Raw genomic sequence first — 18684 nt, forward strand, 5'->3', positions numbered from 1 at the left:
TAGTCAGTTGATAGATAGATAGATAGATAGATAGATAGATAGATAGATAGATAGATAGATAGATAGATAGATAGATAGAATCAGCTGATAGATAGATAGATAGATAGATAGACAGTCAGATGATCTGATAGTTAGAAAAATGATTAAACGATAGATAGATAGATAGATAGATAGATAGATAGATAGATAGATAGATAGATAGATAGATAGATAGATGGACTGATTGATTGATTGATCTCTGAGGCCTAGCAATCGATTCATCTCACGTTTGCTGATATGACTGTCTGACAGTTCTCTGGGGTTGCTAAAAAGCAAATACCATGCTTTAACTTTCCAAGTTTTGCAACGGTTTGGACCTGCTTACAGTAGGCTAAAAGTGAGAACAGATAAGACTTGTGCATTGGTACAGTACAACAAATAAATGGCTAACAAATGACAGAGAGGTTATTGCATCTGTTTAGCTTAGGCTACAAAAAGGTTGTGGCACAGATTCAGAATATGGCTTTAATTTACACTTAACTTTGACCTGACATCAATGATATTTGACTAATATTTGATTGTGCTTACCAACAGTGTTGATGGGTTTTCTGTAGGGCATTAGGCCGAAGCTGTACTGGAAAACACCTCGTGCGTGGAAGAGAGGCAGAGAAATGCCCATAATGAATTGCAGGCGCTCTTGAATATATCGCAGCCAGGTGCCTCGACGGTTCTCCACCTGATCAAATAACTCGTTTTCTCCAAATGAGTATATAGGAACCAAATCTGCACTGGAGGAGGAAAAAAAGGATTTTTAACCCAAATTCTTTGCTGTCTTTGATCAAATATATGCACAAAAAAGTGAGAAAATATGTATGTAAGAGATAATGTATACAATCATTATCACAAAATAAACCCTGACATGTAACAGATTAAATAAACAGATCTTAAATGCTCATTTGAATATAAATAATATATTTCTGCAATTTTATTCCGCCTTATTAATTTTTTTTTCTTTTGTACAATTTCTTAATTAAATTCTTTAGCTTGGGTAACAGAGCCTTTCATGAATTCAGCGCAAGTTGCCCAAGCTTGTATTTCAGAATTGACTGACTGTGGCTCAACAGAACTATTTGTCGATGCACAACTGGCACAAATACAACAAGAGGCTAGCATAGCCTCTCATACTATTAAAGGGGTGATATGATGCGATTTCAATTTTTCCTTTCTCTTTGAAGTGTTACAAGCTCTTGGTGCATAAAGAAGATCTGTAAAGTTGCAAAGACTAAAGTCTCAAATCCAAAGAGATATTCTTTATAAAAGAGTCAACCACGCCTACCTAAAACGGCTCGTTCTAACATGTCTACGTCACGATGTGGGAAGATTTGCATAACGCTGCCCAAATGTTCACGCAAAGAAAGAAGGCATAACTTTTATTCTTGCTGTAGTATTGTTGCTGCTGCCATGTCGAGACGCTGTGTGTTTCGTTGTGAAAGCGAAACTACTTTGTTTGGCCTTCCAAAAGAGGACGATATCCGCTTCATCATGCCTAGAGCTGATCCGTGCTGGTCGCTGAGGAAATACATCAACTTCGCGCTGTGGATCGCTGGATTGGCTTTCTCTGTGGACGAAGCGGAGTCCAGCCCGGGCTCGTCACATGTGGTTGCCGCAAGCCGTTCTCAAGCTCGCCGGCCGTTCCTCACTCTAGCTCGCCGGCCTCTGCTCACTCTAGGCCTCCGGCCGCCGCTCACCCTAGCCCGCCGTGTGTGACGCTGTGTGTTTTGTTGGGAAAGCAAAACTACTTTGTTTGGCCTTCCAAAAGAGGACACGACTAGAAATCAGTGTTTAAGTTGTATTACAACACTGTTCCAGAACAGTTCAACCCAAATATTCAGATGTGTGCAGCACATTTTATGGAGGACTGTTTCCTGATCCTGGTAGAGTAGACTACAATGCCGGCTGTTCTGACTCAGACTGTAAGTACGTTTTCATATTTAAAGGATTTGCCACTGATGATTTAAATGTGCGTTTTGAGCAGTGTAGAGTAGCGCTTGTTGTTTGTCATTTCTCCGATCACAAATGCAGACATGGTTTTATGTTTACACGGCGTGATGCAACGTGTAAAAAGAGTGTAAATCATTATAATCCGTAATTATGTCCCCACTGGATGCAACAAATGCCTCGTTTATAATGGGTTTTAATGTTTTTGTCTTGTCGCTCCGGGCGGACAGGGCATTGTCACGGTGTTGCTGTGCCAGGGAACAGGCAGGACGACGAGGATGAAGGATGAAGGATACAATAAACCTTAAATACTTTGACAAGAGGGTAGGAGCACACGCACAGGGTAACATTCACACTAACTGACAACACTAGGATACCAGAGACAGGAACTTATAGGGCAGATAATGAGGGGCAGACAGGTGAACACAATGAGGTGATTAACTAATAATGGGAACAGGAACAACCAAATAAGGACACAGAGGGAGAAACCATAATCGACAGTCCACAGGGGTGTGACAGGCATCACAGTATGATAGGGTCGTAACATTTCCGTCACACGCTTGAGGTATTCGGCCAATCACAACGCACTGGATAGCTGGCCAATCACAACACACCTCGCTTTTCAGACCGATGAGCTTTGTAAAAATCAACGCATTTCAGAAAGGCAGGGCATAGAGGAGAAACAATAATGTACAGTATGTGGAAAATAATTTTTTCAAGTTTTTTTAACCTTAAACCGCATAAACACATTTCATTAAACCAAATACACAAAATAATGTTCTTTTTAGCAACATCATATGACCCCTTTAACTGATCAGGAAAAGCTGCCGCTTACCCATGCTCTATTGCAAGCTTAATGAAGCCCTTCTTATTGGCCAGGTGAACAGTGTAGTCACCAGGATGGGCATCCAAAGCCTCAGGGGCACCGCCAACTGCAATGACCACAGCGTTCCCACCTCCCTTCCGCCGGAGCAGATAGCTGGCACTCTCCTTGTCCGATGGAACCAGGCCTGGAACACACACACACACACACACACACACATTTTTGAAAAGTTAGAACAGCTGGTGTAGCAGTCTGTAATAACAGCCCAGAAAAAAGCTTTACACTGCCACCAAATAAAATAATAAATGTACATCATGCTAGCCAGGTGAACAGTGTAGTCACCAGGATGGGCATCCAAAGCCTCAGGGGCACCGCCAACTGCAATGACCACAGCGTTCCCACCTCCCTTCCGCCGGAGCAGATAGCTGGCACTCTCCTTGTCCGATGGAACCAGGCCTGGAACACACACACACACACACACACACACACACATTTTTGAAAAGTTAGAACAGCTGGTGTAGCAGTCTGTAATAACAGCCCAGAAAAAAGCTTTACACTGCCACAAATAAAATAATAAATGTACATCATGCTATTTATACTCATTTTGCCTGGTGTAAATAGTAAAACAATATATAAAGTAATATTTTGAGGCACTTTATATCTTAAATATTGTGGACTCTGTGTGATAAGGTTTGTCTAATAATGTTAATAACTGTAAATTTTTACAGCATTCTATGATCAGGGCAGCTGACCTGCAAACATAATGTAATCTCTGAAGAAGGGAGCTCTGAACCAGAGAGGCAGCATGAGAAGGTTGTATCTCAGCCCAGGGAAGAGTTTGCTAAAACCTGTCGCCTCCGTGCAGAAATTTGTAAATGCACCAGCCACAAGAACACCATGAGGATGGAAACCCAGCACATAGTTCTTCCTAGGGTCCAGATCAGCTGTCTTGACCAGCTAGTAAAGAGACAAAGAAGTTAAATAATTTAACTTGATGATTTTAAAGATTGTGAACAAGTTTGATATGGTTTCTTTCATTTCTTACAAAAGGCTAGCTGTTAAGGTCAGTGATCATGTGCTGTTCATGTGCAGTGCTGTATAGGGCTCTATAATGACCTTTCATACTGATCTAGGATCTGTTAATGCTTAACTATTAATACCAATCACCAAACTGAAAGCATCAACAGAATACTAAAGCTATTTATCAGCAACACAGAGCATCAACAGTCAAATCTGACTCAAACCAGACTGGTTTGTGTTTGAGGTCGGCTATGGTAGCTTTAGCTTGACATTAACAAATGCAGGAATTTCCAAGCACCACAATCGGAATCTCCAACACAAAAGTTTTTCAGATAAAAACAGATGTTTTCTAAGAAAAATTATGAACTGCACTGTCAAAGGAGTGTGAAACACGTTTTCATTCATTCAGTGATCGTTTAATATCCATTCCGCAGTTTATATCCACCAAAGTCAAAGACTGCGGTCAGGCCAGCCTCCACTTTGAAAAACATATACTATGGTAATAGCGTGTAAAAAAAAACAGATCAGAGGAAAAGCAATCTTTGGCTTTCATTTATGGAGCCAGTTTCTCTGTCAATGACGAATGAATGAATACGTTTTAAAAACGGTCTGATATGAACGAATGAATGAATGAATGAATGAAGATTGCATGAATAAATACATAAATACATTTTAAAAATGGTCTGATAACATGAAAATGAATTTGTTGAGTAATATTAAATGTAGAATTTCCAAGTAATATGAAAAAAACTGTCTGATGATAAATAACAAAATAAAAGCCTTATAAAAACTTGCAAATAACAATTTTTTTTATCCGTAAATTCATATAGTTATAAAAATAAAACTCCCTGTTTCTACAAAATAAAGTTTCACTATAGTTTAACAGTACACCACTCCAGGATGTCATTTCCTCAATGTCAGGACTGTCTGATGTCCCATTACAAAATAAAAGCCTTCCAAAAACTCATATATGACCAGTTTTGTCTTTAATTTTGGATAGCTCTAAAAAGGAAACTCCCTGTTTCCACAGACCAGTTTGAATTCAGTTTGACAGTCCACTACCCCAGGGTGTCACTCAGCCAGTTTCAGGACTGTCTGATGTTGCATTACAAAAATAAAAGCCTTCCAAAAACTCATATATGACCAGTTTTGACTTTAATTTTGGATAGTTCTGAAAAGACAACTCCCTGTTTCCACAGACCAGTTTCAATTCAGATTGACAGTCCACTACCCCAGGGTGTTAATCAGCCAGTTTCAGGACTGTCTGATGTTGCATTACAAAAATAAAAGCCTTCCAAAAACTCATATATGACCAGTTTTGACTTTAATTTTGGATAGTTCTGAAAAGACAACTCCCTGTTTCCACAGACCAGTTTCAATTCAGATTGACAGTCCACTACCCCAGGGTGTTAATCAGCCAGTTTCAGGACTGTCTGATGTTGCATTACAAAAATAAAAGCCTTCCAAAAACTCATATATGACCAGTTTTGACTTTAATTTTGGATAGTTCTGAAAAGACAACTCCCTGTTTCCACAGACCAGTTTCAATTCAGATTGACAGTCCACTACCCCAGGGTGTTAATCAGCCAGTTTCAGGACTGTCTGATGTTGCATTACAACAAAAATCTTCAAAAACTCATATTTGACCAGTTTTTTTGTCTTTCATTTCAGATAGCTGTAAAAAAGAAACTCCCGGTTTCCACAGACCGGTTTCAATTCAGATTAATAGTCCACCACCCCAGGGTGTCACTCAACCAATTTCAGGACTGTCTAATGAAGCATTACATAATGAAAGCCCTACAGAAACTTAGATTCTTCCTGTTCTGCCTGTGATTTCGGATAGCTCTAAAAAGGAAACTCACTGTTTCCACAGACCAGTTTCAATTCAGATTGACAGTTCACTACCCCAGGGTGTCACTCAGCCAGTTTCAGGATGCTGGATGTCAGATGTTGCATTACATAATAAAAGCTCTCCAAAATCTCATATATGACCAGTTTTGTCTTTGATTTTGAATAGCTCTGAAAAGTTTCCACAGACCACTTTCACTCACACATTGACCATTGTATTTGATGTGTAATATCAAAATAAACGCCTTCTAAAAACTAATGTATGAGATGCTTTGCCTATCAATTCTGATTGCTTTAAAAAGGAAATTCCCTGTTTTCACAGAGCACTTTCACTTCAGATTGATAATACACCATACATCATTGACAGAGAAACTTGCTCAATAAATGAAAGTCAAAGATCGGATTTCCCCTGATCAGTTTATTTTTAATTTTTTTTTTACAAGCTATTAGTATGACCAGTTTTGTCTTTGATTTTGAATAGCTCTGAAAAGTTTCCACAGACCACTTTCACTTCAAAGTGACAGTACACCTCCTCAGAGTCACTCACACATTGACCATTGTATTTGATGTGTAATATCAAAATAAACGCCTTCTAAAAACTAATGTATGAGATGCTTTGCCTATCAATTCTGATTGCTTTAAAAAGGAAATTCCCTGTTTTCACAGAGCACTTTCACTTCAGATTGATAATACACCTTGACAGAGAAACTTGCTCAATAAATGAAAGTCAAAGATCGGATTTCCCCTGATCAGTTTATTTTTTAATTTTTTTACAAGCTATTAGTATAGTGCAGGGGTGCCCAAACTCGGGCCTGGAGGGCCGGTGTCCTGCAGAGTTTAGCTCCAACTTGCCTCAACACACCTGCCGGGAAGTTTCTAGCATGCCTAGTAAGAGCTTGATTAGCTGCTTCAGGTGTGTCTAATTGGGGTTGGAGCTAAACTCTGCAGGACACCGGCCCTCCAGGACCGAGTTTGGGCACCCCTGGTGTAGTGTATGCACCACAAAATAACCTGGCGGCTAGAACAGTGTTTTTCAAAGTGGAGACTGGCCTGACCGCAGTAAAGCATTGTTACATTCTTCAGAAATATGAAAAATATCAGTTCAAATCACAGCCGTGTTCACACAGAACGCGTTTTTCAAAGCAAAAATGCAAAACCCGGGCATTGGAAAGGGGGGAAATGTAAGGCCGATCTCGATATGCGTTTTTAAAAGTTGAGATTCATTTAACTTTTTTAGAACACAACTCATGCGCGAGATGCAGCAAAAGACTTGAGACGCGAGCGCAACGGTCAAAGATTGACATACAAAAACAATTGAAAAGTAGCGCAGTGAATGAAAAAACGCGTTTGTGTGAATAGTCACCAGTAGTCAGTCTTGTATCATAGCCGACTGCTGTATTGTTCTATTGGACTATTTTTTGTTAGCTGAAAGCTTAACATAAATAGCCTATATATAGGTAGAATTCTAAAATATTTTTAGCTCAAAATAATATTTATTTAGGCCTATTTTGTCACTTAGCCGTACAATAAGTAGGATATTGTAGGCTAGCCAGTCATTGCCAAATTAGTTTTGCTTTACAGGCAAATTAATGCCTATGTCACAAACAATATAACATAATCTGCCATTTCGTTTCTTGATTTATAAGTATTTTGGACATGAATATCAGTAGTCTGTCTGTCTACTGTGGGTGGGTTAATGAAGATAATACTGTTCTATTAATACTGTTCACTAACAGTGTGTTCTGTTTCTCACAGATAATGTTTTGAATATGTTTCTGACTGCTATGAAAAAAACGTTTATTGCTAACAGAAACTAACCAGATGAAAGCTGTAGGGATAGGAAATAATAGAGTATAGGCCTAGGTCTCATTGCACAGCTGACATTTATGGTTTTATCAGATTAAGAGCGTAAACGATTCAAATCCTGGTTTGATAATGCCCAAGTAATCACACGCTGTTGTTTCACCAAAGGGTGTTATATGAGATAACATTTATTCTCATTACAACATTATTAAGACATGCAGTCACCTGCAACAACACTGCACTTGTAGAGGTAGGTTTTTGATAACTCTGAGATGGTTTTCTTTTAGGAAACAAAATTCCCACAGTGTCACCTTCAATGTTCATGTGCATAAGCAAAGGTTTGCTTTTTCCAAGATCCATGATCTGCTTTCAGATTAGGAGGTTGTGTCAGGATAAGAGAAAATTTGCACCGGTGGTTGAAGCAAGGTTTCATCTTAATCAGTTATTCACTTTGAATACAAATGCTCTGTTTAGCTACAGCAGGGCCTCTTTAATACTAATGACGCATTTAGTCATATGATAATGCCCAAGTAATCACACGCTGTTGTTTCACCAAAGGGTGTTATATGAGATAACATTTATTCTCATTACAACATTATTAAGACATGCAGTCACCTGCAACAACACTGCACTTGTAGAGGTAGGTTTTTGATAACTCTGAGATGGTTTTCTTTTAGGAAACAAAATTCCCACAGTGTCACCTTCAATGTTCATGTGCATAAGCAAAGGTTTGCTTTTTCCAAGATCCATGATCTGCTTTCAGATTAGGAGGTTGTGTCAGGATAAGAGAAAATTTGCACCGGTGGTTGAAGCAAGGTTTCATCTTAATCAGTTATTCACTTTGAATACAAATGCTCTGTTTAGCTACAGCAGGGCCTCTTTAATACTAATGACGCATTTAGTCATATGTTGTGCTTCCTGCGAATTCTGGGACAAACCCAGATTGTACGGTGAATTGACAAAAGGGACATTTTCTTAGAAAAAATTGAAAGTAAATGGTTGAGCTCATATGATTTATACAAAGCCCATTAAATAATCACTAACTTAAAATCAAAATAACATTTATAATTATTACATTGATTTCAAAATCCTATTTAAAAGGTCAAAACAGCCAAGAGACATAGTTTTAGCATGCTTCACTAGATCCGCCCACTCACCTTTATAGGGAAATAATCTCTCATATACTCCCATAGGCGCATTCGACACAGAAAGGGCACTTTTCTACCTCCTCGTGAAGGTGTGTCCCAATCGATGTACCACCAGATGGCATAAAGCACGCTGATTAGCCAGAAACGAGTGAAGAGTAGCAAGAGGAACAGTATAATACAGATGGGGGCTGCAAAAATGATAATAAACACATAGATGCATTACACACAAATGCACAGACTGAAAGAAAACACATCAGCACAAACACATTTACAGTCAAGATCTTTCCAACTGAAGACTTTGACCTGGAGGTTTCAACCTATCTTGGTGCTTTGATAAAGGCCTACATACAGTAGTAATAGACAGAACAAAATACATTTGCCAGAACATGTATTCCTGCTTTTTTTCAAAACATGGTGATGTGTTTTCTAGAAAGAGGCATTTGTATGAGGTTATATTATTTTATTAGCTTTAAAACATGAGAGCCAGTAAAGCTGCAATATCTTTCTTAAATTAAAAACACTTTATGCAAGACTGTAAAAGGTATTATATTGGGTACCTTTTTAAGTTGTGTGAAGTTTGACTTTAAGTATATGTAATTTAACTTAAAATGCGGTGACTATTGCATGTGTAAGAGACAGAATACAGACTGTGACTATAGATCTCATTTAAGGTCAACACTTGATGGCTTTGCAAAGAGACTATAATAAAAGCACATGCACTTACCGAGCGCCAGGAAAGAGAAGACCCACTGCAGTACGACAGCAGTCTGGATCCTCCTAACCAGAGGCACATTAGCCGGAGCAAAACAAATCTTCATGTCTAAACCAGAAGACAACAAGAGTCGGCGAGTGGCCGAGAGATCAGCACAGCGCTAGGATTTCCACTCTGAGGTCAAAGTCTGACACCATGTCTTGGTCTGCTCCCCTCCTCCTTTCAGCTACCTTATCTGATAAATTCACTGCAAGTGATAGGATTATAGACCAAGAGTACCCTGACATTACACCAATGAGACTTTTGACCCCGGAGACAAAGGGCTATGCAAAATTAGGCCTTACAGTATGTGCATGAAAATAGGGGATTTATGGGAAAAATGAGCTGAAATGCATAATGTTATTTTAAATTATATATCTGTATATGTATGTATGCATGAATATTTGTGTGCGTGTGTGTGTGTGTGTGTTCATTCAAATAATCTACATTGAAATTGTATGAATACCAAATATGAATATTTGGTAATGTATAAAACATGATAAAATGTCAAGAATGTTAATAAACTTTTTTAAATGATATACATAGGTAATAAATGCTTTTGAACTTTCTATTCTTTCTGTACTTTCTATAGCAAATAATCCTTAAAGAAACTGTTTTCAATATTGATAATAATAAGTTTGTTGAGCACCAAATCAGCATATTAAATACATCTAATACGTAATTACTGCTGGAAATTCAGCTTTGCCATCATAGAAATAAATGACATTTAAAAAAATATATATATATATATAAAAAGTTATTTTCACTTGTAATAATACTTCACAAAATTACAGTTTTTTAAAGAATAAAAACTTTTTGATATATGAGGAAGCCTCATTTTAAAAGTGTGATGATCATGTATGGAATTTTTTATAATTAACATGTCATTATGTCAAGTTCTAGAATATACTGTCAACAGGGCCGGATTAACCTCTTATCATGACATAGGCAAAACAAATGTTTGGGCCCCCCTTCCCTATTAAAATATATCATTATAACCCCAGCAAACAAAAATATTTCATAATCAGTGGAAACCATTACAGTGTTTTCTGTCGCAATAAGCACTTGAGTTCAGTCATCAAATGTAGTTCTTAATTTGTTTTAGAACGGAGAAAGACCGTTCCATTAATAGGCTATGGCGTCGTGGCCATAACCACTTCGGGAGTCCATTGTTTCTTAATAATTTGCCTGGAGTCACAACCTCAAGACACTGTTCAGATGATTATTCATTTCAACACATTTTTCATGTTTACATCCTGAAATCTTTGTGTGTTGAATTAATTTCTTATGCACCACATAAACCTTCCGTTGCAAATTCCAAAATGTCATTTTAGAGCTAATAACAGAGGCTTGAGCCATTGATATGCAGTCTAATGCAGTTATTAGATAGAGAGAGATTAAGCACGTGATTAGTCTGTGTGTAGCAGCAGTGTTCAGCAGCAGCATCTACTAATAGCAATATATCATTATAACCCCAGCAAACAAAAATATTTCATAATCAGTGGAAACCATTACAGTGTTTTCTGTCGCAATAAGCACTTGAGTTCAGTCATCAAATGTAGTTCTTAATTTGTTTTAGAACGGAGAAAGACCGTTCCATTAATAGGCTATGGCGTCGTGGCCATAACCACTTCGGGAGTGCATTGTTTCTTAATAATTTGCTTGGAGTCACAACCTCAAGACACTGTTCAGATGATTATTCATTTCAACACATTTTTCATGTTTCCATCCTGAAATCTTGTGTGTGTTGAATTAATTTCTTATGCACCACATAAACCTTCCGTTGCAAATTCCAAAATGTCATTTTAGAGCTAATAACAGAGGCTTGAGCCATTGATATGCAGTCTAATGCAGTTATTAGATAGAGAGAGATTAAGCATGTGATTAGTCTGTGTGTAGCAGCAGTGTTCAGCAGCAGCATCTACTAATAGCAAATCTTTAAGTTAAACTGCTTCAAGAACCTCCATACTGAGAAATGTCATGTAGCTTTTCAGCTGCGAAACTATTTTATCGATAAATTCGCGGAGCAATAACAGAGGCTTGAGCCATTGATATGCAGTCTAATGCAGTTATTAGATAGAGAGAGATTAAGCACGTGATTAGTCTGTGTGTAGCAGCAGTGTTCAGCAGCAGCATCTACTAATAGCAAATCTTTAAGTTAAACTGCTTCAAGAACCTCCATACTGAGAAATGTCATGTAGCTTTTCAGCTGCGAAACTATTTTATCGATAAATTCGCGGAGCAGACAACAGACAAGTTTCTGTCCGTGTCTCGGCTTGTGTGTGTGTGTGCGTGTATGTAGGCCACTGTGTGTGTGTGTGTGTGTCTGTGAGAGAGAATGGAAGAAAGCGTGATTTCCGTTCATAAAAAAGGTGGAAAACATGGAAATAGTTTGTCATTTTTTAAGCTATTGTTTGTAGTTATTTGCTCAATGTCTTCTGGTGTTTTGGTTATTTACTGTTGTAGATAGGCCATATTATAACAAAAATATTATATATCCCTTCATTGTTTGGGCCCCCTGGACGAGCGAAGGTGTGCCTGAATGCCTATGCGTAAATCCGGCCCTGTCTGTTACGTATCCGGTCCATGAACTTCCGTCTGCTAGCCATCAGAGGTCACCCTTTCCATTTCATTGACTCTCGCACTACACACTGTTGCATATCACCCCGGACTACATATCCCATCATTCATTACACTGATTGCACACAGCACTGATTGCACACAGCTGTATCATATCACTCACTCACTATTTAACACTCTATCCATCTCCTATCAACCGGCCGAGTATTGTTTAGCATATATCGCTCACCTAGCGATAGCTACTCTACGGAGCCCGTTAGTTTTCATAGCCTTATTTTAGTCTTGCCTTGTCTGTTTTCTTGTATCCTGATCTTTGCTTGTGTACCTCGGATTCCCCCTCTCGTCTTGCCCTATTCAGATACTGTTTGCCCCTGCCTGGACCTTTGCATTGTACTTGGATTTACCCCTCTAGTCTCACCCTTTTAATTCTGTTTGCCGATCATAGACCCATGCTAGCCCTAGGATTATTCTTGTGTCTTGCCCTCTATATACCCGTTGCCAATATCTGACCCTTGCCTGTCTCTACCATGTCTATGAATAAAGCCTTGCATTTGGATCCGCACGTCTCATGTCTCGTCAGCCCCGTAACACTGTCTGTCAGGAATTGCTGTTTTTTGAAAAAAACATACAAAATAATCATTCACTCTTACTGTTATTGTAATTGAAACATATGAAATTATAGAATTTAAGTGTCTATATTTATTTAAATTGCCACACATAATATAATTATATAAAATTATATATAATATATTTAAACTGATTTAAACGGTTTTCACTGTTTTTTTAATCAGATAAAAACTGCCTTGGTGAGCATAAGAGACTTCTTTCAAAAACTTCAAAACTACCGTAAAGAGCCTATATATAGAGAATAATTATACAATATGTATTTTTTCAAGTGTTACTTGAACAAATATTCATATTTAATAATAATTAATCCTATTTTTATGATGTATTTCACAATAAAAAAAACTTTACAGTGGAAAGTCACGTGAATTTTAAAATGGTTAATTCTGCATCTGCAGTTTATTATCGGTAAGTATGTTTGAACTCTTTTGAGCGTCCCTCCAGATTTGATATCCTCAGGACTCTACTTTAGTGGGCGGGGACTCGAGCGCAACTCCACCCACTGCAGACGCTGCGTGATGATGACAGCGGCAGGTGATGCAGCTCTCGGTGGATGCTGAGCGCAGAAGGCGCGCGGGGAGGGGCTGCTGTGTCTTAACACATTCTCGTATTCTAACGAGCGCAAGGGGATCAGGACGGAGCTAAACCAGAATATATTTCACTTGTAAAAAAACCCGCAATGCCTCTTTTACACTGGATTTGTGTCCTGTCATCTTTGACAGCATCGTTTTAAGCGAAAACTTTGCGAATCTGACATTTTGTGTTCCCCCCGCGAGGCACAAGAGCGCGTTTAGTTCCACAAACTGAATACAAAACAGCTTTGAGAAAAGGAAGAGCTTGACATAACTTAAGGTAAGACGTTGGCAGACCATCATGGCATGGCCCTGTATCTCCAGAGCCTGTTGTATGGCTCGGTTCTGGAACCAGCTGGACAAGGCCGACATTGCGGTGCCGCTGGTTTTCACCAAATACTCAGACGTGTCCGAGATGCAGCATCTTCACCTGCAGCAGCCCGCGCCGAAGGAAACGCAGCCGCTTCACAACGACCACGACGCGGTGAGCAAAGGACCTGCAACCCAGGAGGAGAACGTCTTAGGATCTGTGATGCGCCAGGACTTTAAACACTGGAATGTTCGCCCGGAGCCCAGCTGCAAGCCCAAGAACGAGTACCACGGCCCCGAGGTTCCTTTTAACAACGAGACCCAGTATCAGAAGGACTTCAAACCCTGGCCTATCCCTAAGAAGGGAGATCATCCTTGGATCCCCAAACCCTCTCCGACCATCTCAGCGGGCAATGACCGCATCCCTGACAGACCCAAACACTCCTCAGAGATGATGGACAATGGGGTGGAAAAGAGTGAGATTGCTGACAAGGTGCAAGAGAAGGAGATCCTGTCTAGTCAAAGGAAAAAGAGGCAAGCCAAGAAAGTGACCAACAAAGCAGGCGTGAAGTTGGACGGGCAGAGCATGGGGGATGCCACCACTACAGAGGGTAAAGGGAGGGCAGCTGTGGATGCTTTCAACCGGCAGATCAAACAAGAAGTCACCTCTGGCAGCTCCTACAGGTTTGGCTGATTGATTATCAGTGAGTGATTGTACAGTAGTGGTTCGCAACCAGGGGTCTGGGACCCCCTCGGGGCCTCAGCAAACTTCCAAAGGGGCCTTGACTAAAATGATACAAAATAAGACAAAACAATTATTTAAAAAAGCTAAAACAGCAAAATAATTTAAATCTTATTTTAATTCGCCCTATCAACAATGTCAACTTTCCACTCTATTGGAAAGTTATGCGAAAGCCTACATTTAAAAGTGTTTTAAAATTCTTGTAAATCCTGGAACAGTCATGAAAATGAATCTAATCTCAAAAAGTCATGGAAATAAAATTTTCTAGTTATGCCAATTTCTTGCAAATTTTTGTACGATTCGGATCAAACAAATCGTAACTCGTAAAATAGTCACTTTTTACTCTGAGATTGCGGGGGTGGAAAGACAAAGCAAAACAGCATGCCAACACTTGACACAACATGAAGACACTTGACAGTGCATGCATGGATTGTTATGGGGCGATTCTTTAAATGGAAAAGTTGAGGATTAGTTTGACTTAATCTCATGTTTAGTCCTGAGTTTTGCTTTGTTGCAGTGACATGGCTTAAGCTTTATGACACAAGCTGATGAAACTGGATATAAAAAAGTATCCTCTTACTGTAAGAAACCTGTAAAAAGCATTCTTTGGTGCTTTATTTTAAGCCAGAGAAATCACAGGTGTGTCTTCACAGGATGCGGTAGAGAGGAAGTTGCTTGCTTCATTTATCTGTGTCTCTCGCTCTCTCTCTCCCTGTAGATCAATATTCTTTGGTTTGCAGTTTATCTCAGATTTTTCTGCGCAAAATCTTGGAATAGCTTATTGATTTTTGCAATTTAAGTGTTTAGCATTTATTTTATATTTATTAATTATTTTAGGGTTATTTGTGCATTGTTACATTGTTGACTTTAAAATAGAAACACCATACCTCTGATTCATTGTTGTTATCTAAAACTAATAATAATCAATTAATATTAGATTAAACTTCAAATTAAATGAGCATTAGAAAAAAATAGGTTTAAGTGTTAAAATGACCAAAGCAAAAACTGAAATATATATCAAAGGTAAATAGAAATATAAGAAAATGGCAAAAGCACATAAAATTACTAAAACGAAAAATTTAAATGAAATCTGAAAATATAAAATAAAAGGTAATTCAAATAATAAGTACTAGAATAATATAATAATAATAATATTATAAATAATACTTATAGGGCAAGTATATAATATAATATAATAATAAATAGCAAAGCTTTTTTAATACTAGCAAAAATAAGAAAAATATATTGTACTATGAAAAAAATACAATGTATATATAATATAATAATACAATAAATAGCACAGCTTTTTAATACTAATATATAGGGCTGCACGATTATGACTGTCATAATCAAAATGTCCATCAAAATGTCATAATTGTCGATTATTCCCTTGAAATTGTAATTGCGATTTATTAATTACGATTATCACAATTTACATTGAATGATGTTTATACCATTGTTTGATGCAACTGCATGCCGTATTTTTATATGAAAATAAACAAGCTGAAAACACTCGAACTGAAAAACCTCTAATGCTTTTCTATAGTATTAAGCCTCTAATGTCAAATATACATCAGATTGGTTTCTTCTTTAAATGATAAAAAAAGTAAAAATATGAATGGTATTATAATGTTATACTAAAACTAAAACAATGGAAAAACCCTTAAGATAACATGTAGAAAGAAAAAAACATATCTTAAGTATGCAGAATAACATAAGTGGACTTTGAACGATTACGTAATTGTGGCATCCATAATTGTAATTGCGATTAGAAATTTGATTAATTGTGCAGCCCTACTAATAAATAATCATATATATATGCCTTTTCCATGTTCCATTAATTGTTTCTTATGTAAGTAATTAACATACTTTTATGCCTTTCCTTCCTTTTCTTGTATAGTGCAGTACTTGAAGGCACTGTACCCATTCAAAGACTGCAATCGATAAGCATAACAGAGGAAGCAGCAAAGAGAGAGAGAGAGAAATAAGAGAGAGTTTTGCCTTGCAGGGCAGTATTACAGGGCTAATCTCATTGGGATTCACTTGGAGTCCAAAGTGAATGTCAGAAGAAATATGTCATGCTGGAGGTACAGCTGCAAGATGATGCCACAGGGTGCAGGAAACCTATTGATCTGACAGCGAGGCTGTTGCTAGAATAAAAAAATACATTAATCAACTAAGCAATTGCACATCTAATTATTTGCAGTGCTGGTGGATTAATAAAAGGAATCAGTTTTACAGTATTCATTCATCCAAATACTATGTTGTCATCTAACAGGTCTAGACTACATCAAAATAATCAGGATGTTGTTTTTGGATCCAAGTAAAAAGCAAAACAGCTTTACATGCTTCTGTTAAACACCACGTTACTCCAATGTGCCAAGTCTACCCATGATGCACTGCTCTGGCTCCCCACCACACAATTCTCTAGTGCCAGCATATCACCATAGTGACAAGGCTGTTCACAAAAGCTCAGTGCCTGGGGAGAGGAAGAGGTATCAACCTCACTGTATGCTCATCTACAGATGACTTTTGGTGACAGCAGTTAATTAAACGTGTGAGCTCATTTGAATAAATACTGTGCTTTTACATTAAATTAATTCTGTTAGATTAGAAAAAATCTGGTGTAAAGTAGCATTGTAGAACAGGGTTGATGCCGTTTATCAAATGAATGATTTGACAGCTGGTACCAAGCGCTCATTTACAATAAGCACACTAAGCTCATTGTTGGGAGTCCTATTGTATGTGTGTAACAAGCCTTCTCTCTTTCTTTATGTCTTTCTCATTCTCTGTCTTTTTCTATGTGTGTTGCTGAATAAATTCGGACTCCTCCCCCTTCTTCTTTTATGTTTGTCCTGTGAGTGTTTGGTGCCTGTGGCCTTGGACTTCTATAAGCTGCTTTTGTGCTGCCGTTTCAAGCATTCTGACTGGACAAGAACTTTGTCTTGTGTAACAACTTTCACTTTTCTTTCCGCTCCCCTGTGCTCTCAACAGGGAGAGAAGGGAGGCCTCCCTTTAAATCAAAACACCAGCAGTATTGTCAGATTCATGTTCTCAAAGAACAATTTATCAGGAATACATTGTTTGTACATGATCCTTGCTTAGGCTAATTTTTTTTAGCTAGCTTTTAATGTATCCTTAACACACAATTAAAGGGATAGTTCACCCAAAAATGAAAATTCTTTCATTAATTACTCACCCTCCTGTCGTTCCAAACCCGACCTTAGTTCATCTTCGGAACACAAATTAAGATATTTTTTGATAAAATCCGAGAGCTTTCTGACCCTGCATAGACAGCAACACAACTGACACGTTCAAGGCCCAGAAATGTAGTAAAAAATCGTTAAAATAGTCCATGTGACATCAGTGGTTCAACTAGGGCAGGACAATAATTCAATATCAATATGTATCGCAATATTATTTTTTTCAATAATGGTGATATGATTTTTAAACCCATTTCCGATATTTCAATACACATTACCAGTTTCCCATACATTGATTTATTTGTGCCGTTTGACTTCGTTGAATAAACATGAGCACTGCACGTTTCAAAATCATAACACTGCATGTGTGTTTTATATGAATTTATCTCTGAAGGGAACCGACTGTCTTCAGAAAAGTTTCAATGGCATTTTCATTTGATCTGATAAAGAAGTGTTCATGAGCGGAGCTGCGTTGATTACAGCCATTACTGGAGAAACCGTTAGTAAAAGTTTCAATGGAGCGCCTCCTGCTGGCAGAGAATGAGTTTGCATTTTAAATAAGCCCGTTTTAAATAAGCCCATCTCCAGGTTATCGTAAACGAAAACTAAAACTAAGACGAAAACGATTGGTCAAAAAAAATTTCGTAGACTAAAAAAATAAAAAATAAATCTAAATAAATTGCTCCTGCTGGCAGAGAATGAGTTTGCATTTTAAATAAGCCCGTTTTAAATAAGCCCATCTCCAGGTTATCGTAAACGAAAACTAAAACTAAGACGAAAACGATTGGTCAAAAAAAATTTCGTAGACTAAAAAAATAAAAAATAAATCTAAATAAATTGGTGTGTCGGTTTCGGGAAATACCCGTGAATGGCGCATCATGCACATGAGGTTATCTGACGGAGAGACGCAAAGCAGTTTAAAGCAGAGTACTGCACGGGTGCTGTTAGGTAAACCTGCATCCGCGGTAGCTACACAACACCGACCCGTTATCCGACAGCAGCCAGCACCCATTTAATTCTCTACCCGACCCGTTTGACAAAGACCGCGACCTGAACCGCACCCGCATTAAATAGGCCACTGCATCAGTAAGGCAAAATTATTTATTTTCTCATGTGACTCAAGCAATCAAACCAAAATAGGTATTTTAAGTTGGTGCTTTGAAAGAAATAGACAAGCAGCGCAACAGAAGAATGATCCTTCCTGTATACAATACAAACTTTTGCCTACATCTTGTGAACAATCTGCCAGGCTGTTTTGAACAAATGTGCATAAACTACATACTT

The 18684-nt window shown here is 38.1% G+C and overlaps 2 protein-coding genes across 3 annotated transcripts in view; one reads left to right on the forward strand and one right to left on the reverse strand.

Annotated features, from left to right (window-relative positions):
- Positions 1–9452, reverse strand: part of LOC107589716 (2-acylglycerol O-acyltransferase 2-A-like) — a 10074-nt gene extending 622 nt beyond the window's left edge. The window contains exons 1-5 of the mRNA XM_016278224.1: positions 9344–9452; positions 8629–8807; positions 3553–3757; positions 2813–2987; positions 568–767 (exon numbers count right to left, since the gene is read on the reverse strand). Coding sequence (XP_016133710.1) covers positions 568–767; positions 2813–2987; positions 3553–3757; positions 8629–8807; positions 9344–9437 — 853 coding nt within the window. The 5' untranslated portion in view covers positions 9438–9452. The remainder of the gene's footprint in view (positions 1–567; positions 768–2812; positions 2988–3552; positions 3758–8628; positions 8808–9343) is intronic.
- Positions 9453–13094: 3642 nt separating this feature from the next.
- The window catches only part of LOC107588793 (microtubule-associated protein 6 homolog), a 24954-nt gene continuing 19364 nt past the window's right edge, over positions 13095–18684 (forward strand). For both annotated transcript variants that reach the window (XM_016277035.1, XM_016277030.1), the window contains exon 1: positions 13095–14139. In XM_016277035.1, the coding sequence (XP_016132521.1) occupies positions 13448–14139 (692 nt within the window). In that variant the 5' untranslated portion in view covers positions 13095–13447. The remainder of the gene's footprint in view (positions 14140–18684) is intronic.

Source organism: Sinocyclocheilus grahami, unplaced genomic scaffold (genome assembly GCF_001515645.1).
Source record: "Sinocyclocheilus grahami isolate Dianchi unplaced genomic scaffold, SAMN03320097.WGS_v1.1 scaffold7.1, whole genome shotgun sequence".
Lineage (NCBI taxonomy): Eukaryota > Metazoa > Chordata > Actinopteri > Cypriniformes > Cyprinidae > Sinocyclocheilus > Sinocyclocheilus grahami.